Below are 8,512 nucleotides of genomic sequence, written 5' to 3' on the forward strand. Positions count from 1 at the left end.
CATATTTCATGGAGAATAAGTTTGAAAAAAAAGAAAAACATGCAGCTCATTTATTAATTCGAGTTAAATGCATAGTTAATTATTTACTAACTAAAAAATCATGAAACAAAATTTTTTAGTCTTCTTACATGATCCTCTATCTTCTAAAAATACATGAAATCTTGAAATAGTTATTGTAACGTGCAGGATTGAGTAAATGTGCTGCAGATATATTAATTCATAACTAATCCATAACACCCCCAAAATTAGTGAAACCACTTTTATTTGTTTACTTAAATAATTATTTGTGTAGGAAAAATAATGGTAGACATGACAAAGTTAAAATAACATGAGTTAATAAATGAGTTGCATATTTTTCTTTTTTTTTTCAAACTTCCTCTCCATGAAATATGATGCAAAGAATATTATTTTTGAAAACAAATTTCATATAAGGTCTTAGAATTGTCTCTAGTTTTTTTTTGGAATTTTTTATGATTTTTTTTATTTTTTTGAATTTTTGGGGGGTTTTTTGCAACAAAGTCAAACTTTTAGGGAACTTTTTGCAATAAAATAACTTTTGGGGGAAGTCAAAATCCAAGTGACTTTTGAGGGGCGTTTTTGCATTTTTCCCTTTTTTTTTATAGTGTAATTTTGCTCGTGCCTGCTAGCACGCTATAGGTATTAATTTCTTGCGAGCAATCCAGCATCTCAAAAGAAGCCTGGCTCTCCCTTTCTCTATGGAAATAATCATCCTGCAGTCTTGGTGTATTTGGAAAGAAAGAAATGAATGGCTCTTCAACAACAAAGACCCAAGCGTCCAAAGGTGCAAAGACAACATTGTCCAAGAATTTTCCAATGACATGGGCAGTCTTCAACAGGCTCTATGTAAAAGTGGAGATTCTACATGTTTTAAGTTGCTACCTAACAGTTCAATAGCTTCAGAAGTAGATTGTCCAAGTTGGAGCTTTTGAGTGCATGGTAGCCAGTGCAGTCCACCGTTATACTCTTCTTCAATGAAGCAACAGTATCCGTTCTTCAGTCTTCAGAGTTGAGTCTTGCGCGCATGACCATGACCCACCTAGTCTTCCTTGCACTTCTATCAGCTTTCTTTCTCTCAGCCTCGGCCAGCACCAGGAGCACTCTGACGCATTCGAGCACCGTCGCCGGCGAGGAGAGGCTGGTCTCGCCCACCAACACCTTCCAGTTCGGTCTCTTCGCCGCCAGCAACCACTCCAAATGGTTTCTTGGCATATGGTTTACCGTCTCCCCGGACACCGTCGTCTGGGTCGCCAACCGCGACCGCCCGCTCAACAGCTCGTCCGGCGTTGTCGCGGTCAGCGGCCGAGGAGCCCTGGTCCTCTTAGACGGCGCGACCAACGAAACCATCTGGTCGTCCAACTCCTCCGCGGCAGTCGGCGCGGTCCTGGAGCTCCACGATACCGGCAACTTGGTGCTCACGGATGGGTCCGGCGTCGTGCTCTGGCAAAGCTTCGAGCACCCGACGAACACGTTCCTCCCGGGGATGCGGGTCGGGAAGAACATCAGGACCGGGGCCGAGTGGTCCCTCTCGTCGTGGCGCAGCGCCGATGATCCGTCGACCGGCGACTTCCGCTACGTCATGGATACGCATGGCTCGCCGGAACTCCACGTCTGGAGACAAGGACGCAAGACGTACCGGACGGGCCCGTGGAACGGCGTGCGGTTCAGCGGCATCCCGGAGATGACGACCTTCGAGGACATGTTCGAGTTCCAGTTCACAGCCACAACAGACGAGGCCTCCTACATGTTCCGCAACCGCGACGGCTCGCCGATGTCGCGGGTGCTTCTGAACGAGTCCGGCGTGATGCAGCGCATGGTCTGGGACCGCGCCTCCCAGGTGTGGAGCAACTTCTGGTTGGGGCCAAGGGACCAATGCGACAACTACGGTAAGTGCGGCGCGTTCGGCGTCTGCAACGTGGTCGACGCCGTGGTCTGCGGCTGCATCCGGGGGTTCGCGCCGAGGTCGCCGGCCGAGTGGTACATGCGCAACACGTCCGGCGGGTGCGCCCGGAGGACGGCGCTCCAGTGCGGTGATGGGGACGGGTTCTACGTCCTGCGCGGCGTGAAGATGCCGGACACGCACAGCTGCGCCGTGGACGCTGGCGCTACGCTTCAGGAGTGCGACCGGAGGTGCCTAGCCAACTGCTCCTGCACGGCGTACTCATCGGCGGACATCCGCGGAGGTGGGAGCGGGTGCATACAGTGGTTCGGCGAGCTGATGGACACTAGGTTCGTCGACGGTGGGCAGGATCTTTATGTCAGGGTTGCAAAGTCTGAACTAGGTATGAGTGAATTCTCTGCTTCTTGATTCATCAGTGTTTCAGAATTCGTTAGTGAAATAGCTGTTAGCAATTCTGATCTACAAATTTGTTGGACCAATTTCATCTGCTTCACTAGAAATCGATTGTGTGGTGATTAAAACTACAACTAAATCAATTGAGTCACGGTTTACATTGTTGGCTTCAGTTCTAGTAGAACAGAACTTGTGTTTCTAACTTTCTATCCAAGAATATTTCATGATTGTAGCTTACAATTCTGTCAGTTTGGAGGATAAGGGGAGCAGGTTGCTTACAGCAACTAGGAGCTTAGTACTGTATTCTGCCATGTTTCTTTCTCGCAGGTGCTTTAGTTGGTTGTTGGAATTGTTACAGGATTAGCTTTCACTTGTTTTCTGACTAGAGGATATAATTCCTTAAGTCCGCATACTTCACATATCTATACTTCTATATACTCTTTTTTCTCCTACGTAATATAAAATGCACAGCTCTCCTATTCATTCTAAAAAAAATGATGTTAGCTGAGAATATTGCTGTAACTAGAACTGTTAACTAATTGATGGCAAATAAAAAATAAATGTTGTAAGTGGAGGTGGGGTTCTTGGAAGCTCTTGTTTGACTTGGCTTCTCCTTATCCCTAGTCCAAGGCAGTAAAATACTTCCTAGTCACTTGGAGTTGGTAGTTAATCTCATCGCTTAATATTACACAATTATAAATCAGCTGGGTCATATCACTCTGGGGTAATGAAATGGATGGTCACACGGTCATCATACCACCTAACTTGACGTCACCTACAGATTTGTACTGTTCAAACCTGTATTGTATGCATGGTTAAGGGACATTCAAATGTTCTCGTCAGAAAAATAAAAATCGGTTAGAACATCCGGCTGAAGTCAGGAATCCAATTTCTCCATGTATGAATGATGTTTTGAATCACTGCCATGTCCTTTTCAATCGCCTACTAGGACAAACAAGTCAAAGTCATGTTTCGGTTCGATGATGCTCTATTTTTTTATTCACTCTCTGACCTCATGTCATTGTCGTAGAAATAGGAAATCTAGCTTATATATATGAGAAGTATTATGTCATTATCTCAGTAGCTACTACCTGAGCTCAAAATGTTTGCTAAATTTAACTAATCGCTTTCTTACTGATACTGCACCCGCATCTTCAGACGCTACCAAGAACACCCGGAAATTTGCTGTGATCATCACACTGGCGATTACAGGGTTCTCATTCCTTACTCTATCCCTTGGTTTTCTAATTTGGAGGAAGGCGCGGCGCAGTAAGAAAGGTCGATCCTTCCCAGCTCTAAGCATCTGACAAAGAACCACATTCCTTTTAGGAGGAGAATCTTGCTCTGTTTCTAATGTGGCTTCCTTGTCTCCATTTGCAGTTACCATGATTGACGACACAGTTAAGCTTATGAGCAGCGAATGCCCCACGTACCCTATGGAGATCATTAGAACAGCCACAAACGGATTCTGTCCAGAGAACATAATTGGGAGAGGTGGATTTGGCCTTGTTTATAAGGTGGTAACAATTGAACATATCCAATTAAATCCATGTAACTGAGAAAAGAATTAAGAGTTCACCTTTTGTCGTATAAACGACAGTTCGAAGTACTGGTCACATGCATATATGCACCGAAGTATTAAGACCTGCAGCGGCAGGCACTTATGTGCTCGGCTACTTCCATAAACTTTTTCGAAACGGACTACTTCCATAAACTTAGCAACACAAACTCGTAATAGGCGATTCCCAAGAACTGGAAGGGAAACAGCTTAAAGATTAGCATGTATATGGTAGTAATTCTATTTTCGTCATGACATTTTATTTTGTTTTTGCAGATGACACAATATCCTTGTATGACAACTGTCTGATTCGTTTTTCAGGGCCAACTGCCAGATGGCCAACAAGTTGCTGTCAAGAAACTCTCAGCTGAGAACACAATGCAAGGCCTGAAAGAGTTCATGAATGAGGTCTTCTTGATTGCTAAGCTGCAGCACCGTAACCTCGTTCGCCTTCTTGGCTGCTGCGTTCACTGTTCAGAGAGGATGCTTGTATATGAGTATATGAGCAACAAGAGCTTGGATGCCTTCATTTTTGGTATGTAACTGATTGTGCTGTTACTACTAACCGAATTGTATGCTTAGTCCAGTGATTTTGCAAACAGATGAGAGGCGACGTGCGACATTGAACTGGAAAGCGAGGCTGGATATCATCCTCGGTATTGCTAGAGGAGTTCTCTACCTCCACCAGGACTCAAGGCTCAACATCATTCATCGGGACCTGAAGGCAGCAAATGTTCTTCTTGACAGCAACATGGTTGCCAAGATATCAGATTTTGGCATTGCGAGACCCTTCAGTAGCAGCGGTGACCGTCAAGAAACTATCACACATACAATTATTGGCACATAGTAAGAAACTGACTGAACTGAATTAGTTCATCTGTTCTGCCAAAATTCCAATGCTCCCGTAAGAATGGACTAACCATTTTCATCGCACGACGACAGTTTTTACATGGCACCAGAATACGCTATGGATGGCACGGTATCGTTCATGCAAGACGTGTACAGCTTTGGCGTGCTGCTGCTGGAGATCATCAGCGGCAGGAAGAACCAAAGAAGTTTCAATCTCATAGCACATGTAAGGCTTTTTTCATTTTACCTTCACCACCAGACTCATACATAGCATAATCGTTATTAAGAAAATGTGTGCAATTGTGCATACATTTGTCCGTCTAACCCCGTAAAAAAAAAAAACTTGACTCAATTTACTACCCTGAACAAATCAATACCGGTCAGTTAACCTCCTGACATTTGTCCGTCTAGCTCCAAGCAGTTGGCCCGTATTTCCAAACGGATCCTGTTCCTTGTGTAGAAATCACAAGGTGAAAGCAGAAGTGTTATATGTGAGAGGTGGTACGCTATTTCGCAGTCGTGTACTGTTCAAACAGTGACGGATTTACTCGAACGGCTCACAAGATATTGATACGGGATCGAACAGCTCATGTACCTAAAGTCAGAGAATCCTGATTCGTTCCAAACACGCTGAGAACGTAGAAGAAAGGACTGATTTATGGGTCCATTGTACAAAATAATATTATTTGCTGAGTCACTTCCACAAAGACAAAACCGCCTTCATATCCAATTTAGGGGGTGACATGTCTAGTATTGAATTGTTCGGGTAGTGAAATGAGCATTGTTTTAATTTGTTTGGGGTTAGAGGGACAAAATGAATTGTTTAGGGTAGTTAATTGGACATTTTTCTTTAAAATTATCAAACTGAATTTCTCTGAGTAATATCAGATGATATACCCCTTAGATTTGACTAGATATGAAAATGCGCTTCAGAAATTCCATCATGGACCTGAGAAATTGACAAATGCTCTGGTTTTCTCAGACATGGGGGCTATGGGAAGAAGGCAGGAGCCATGAGCTCGTCGACCCAACCATTCGTTGCAACTGCACCGTCGCCGAGTTGGAGCAGGCCGCGACGTGCATCCATGTCGGGCTGCTCTGCGTGCAGGAGAGCCCGAGCCAGCGGCCGCCGATGGGCGACGTGATCCCCATGCTATTGCAGCAGAAAGCGCCGTCGCAGCCACGGCGGCCCGTGGTGTGCACACCGATGAGCCACCCGGCTGCCGTCCTCGCCGTGCAGGAGATCACCTGCGGCAACAGCGATCTAACCATCACAAACCTCGAAGGCCGATAGCATGGACGCGTGCAGGGCGAGTTTGCATGAGCATTCTTTACCCTTTTGTGGGTACTATGTTTGCCACCACATGCATGCCTTGAAGATGAACTCCAAAGAAGTTGCCCAAGGTTGTCATTCTACTACTTATGTGACTAGTTTCACCTTTTCATGTTAATTTGATTGTTACATATATGTTCAAAGCCCAATTGAGTCTTCCAGATGGCCTCCCAAATGTACGAGGATTAGGCTCAACACACAACAATTCTATTGATATATACCGTTATATATACACATACAAGAGCAGTCAAGCTGCTAACAGATTGAGCTATTTCTAAGGCCAACTCCAACGAAATCCTGTACGTACTGTAGCGTATCCGGTGGTACAGTATGCTACAGTGTTGCGGAGAGAGAGCATGGAGCTGTGAATTTGCCGGAGCCATGTAGCATCCGTAATACTGTACCAATACTTTTTACGGAGGCTGGCAGTGGGCCCGGAAGGAGGAAACACTGTAGCAGTACTGTAGATAGAGGCTGACAGTGGGTTCGGAGGGAGGAAAAAGAGTAGTAGAAGGTAAAAAATAGGGTTGCTGTTGGAGATGAAAAATAGATAATACTGTAATAGTGATAGGGGATGCTGTAATAGTATTTTTGAGGATGAAAATTTGAGGTAGCTGTTGGAAATGACCTAACGCCATCAGTTGAGAGTAGGAGGCCATGGCGTGTGCAATGTGAGCAGCTAGAGGTGTGGCGAGAGGTGTATGTAGTCTGTTGTTGACAGAGCAGAGTACAGCCGAGATGCTCGCTAACAACCCCCCCCCCCAGCCAAAGCGTAGCCAGAGCTCACGCATAGGTGTCACCCGGTTTTAACGGCCAAAACTAAATATGTGTGCCCAGGATGTTCAACACACATAAGGACGTCACATGTGAAGTAACAAAAGCAATACTTTTATTAAATAACCGTTAAACTCTTACAGCAATTGACATATATTGTCTTCTATGAAGATATCTACAGCGGAACAGAAGCACTAGTGTCCAACAATACCGCAGGCAACCGACTAGGAGACACACGCCTAGAACATCACAACCTCATCTTGATAGTCTTTAACATTTTCACTCACTGAGCAACAGCACACATGTCGCATGGCATAGGGAAAATAGCAAGTGTGAGCACATGACGCGCTCAGCAAGTGTGGAAAAAATAATGATATGCATGCTTATATCAAAATAGGCTAACACATGGTATATTTGCGTAAATACGAGTGATGAAACATATTTGGACTCAAAAGCATTAAACAATTATTAAGTGAATGTAACCCATATAGTTCAACACTCAGCATACAAGGCTCCCCACTTTGCATACCATAACCGTCTAGTACTCCCTGTACTATAACCAAAACCACAACCATCTAGTATTCCCTGTACCAGAACCATAACCACAACCATCTAGTACTCCCTGTACCAGAACCAGAACCACAACCACAACCAAACTCATAACCACAACCATCTAATCATATGAGGATCCAAGTCTCCCATAACCGCCGGTACGGCTGTCCAGCTTTTCCCCACAAGTCATGATTTTCATGTTGCCATGTTAGCTAGACACTTAACACACGCCAGTGGTGTGTCGCCCGGAAAGTCACTTCAAAGCCGTTACAAAGTTTCATCTAGTATGTGCATGCCCGCTAGGTTTCACCGCTGTCAAAGTGGCATTCACACCACCCAGAAGCCCCCTTTTGCGCCTTGTAGCTTTGAAAAGTTTTCACCCTTTCCTTCCACTGCACATCTCATACCACTAACCAAATGGTTTTGGCCTTTGCCGTCGCCACACATCCACTCTTCCGTTTGGCACGCACAAAAACTGGAATCCACTAATTAATATGCTAGGCCTGTCCCATACCAGATCTCGTGGTTGGTACGATATTTCTTGGGTTGTCGCTCCACGAACCGGTTCTTACTTAGGTTACTTGAGCAAACATTGAACCAACATCATAACCATGACAACCACCAAAACCACTTTCCTCAAGACCTAAGGTTCCATGTTACTAGACCATTAACACATTAACAACCATTGTTGCATAAGTTCATTAGTCAAGATTATGACACTTCCCAATATCCCAAAAGCATGGCTAAGCAATCTACCCATCAAACATACCTAACCATAAACCATCTAGATTTCAAGGGATGATAAGGAAAAATCTAGGGAAAACTCTAACATAGGTGACTATCCATCATATTAACAGACACTGCATGCAATTTTGTAAAACAAAACATTTAAAACCATAGGTTCAAGATGATCAAGGACACTTTCCTTTTACCCAATACTGCTCAGTGTTGTCGAAATCTTGGTCTTGAAGTCCCTCGAACTGCTCCGAAACATTATCGACTAATCGCGAGAACTACTGACAAACAACACAAAGCAAACACTAAGAACAACATACCAAACATCTTTGAAAACATTTTAAAAACACTATGGTTGGATAGAGATGATTTTAGAAACATTTAGACACAAGAATCGCCT

General features: G+C 44.4%; 1 protein-coding gene across 1 annotated transcript; it reads left to right on the forward strand.

Annotated features, from left to right (window-relative positions):
- The first annotated feature begins 867 nt into the window (after window positions 1-867).
- Window positions 868-6,318, forward strand: LOC133891887 (receptor-like serine/threonine-protein kinase SD1-8). The gene is made up of 7 exons (XM_062332589.1): window positions 868-2,300; window positions 3,470-3,589; window positions 3,692-3,828; window positions 4,191-4,404; window positions 4,472-4,715; window positions 4,812-4,944; window positions 5,701-6,318. The coding sequence occupies exons 1-7, from the start codon at window positions 1,043-1,045 to the stop codon at window positions 6,010-6,012; spliced, it is 2,418 nt and encodes an 805-aa protein (XP_062188573.1). The 5' UTR covers window positions 868-1,042; the 3' UTR covers window positions 6,013-6,318.
- The last annotated feature ends 2,194 nt before the right edge of the window (window positions 6,319-8,512 follow it).

The sequence above is a fragment of the Phragmites australis genome, chromosome 15, assembly GCF_958298935.1.
Source record: "Phragmites australis chromosome 15, lpPhrAust1.1, whole genome shotgun sequence".
Lineage (NCBI taxonomy): Eukaryota > Viridiplantae > Streptophyta > Magnoliopsida > Poales > Poaceae > Phragmites > Phragmites australis.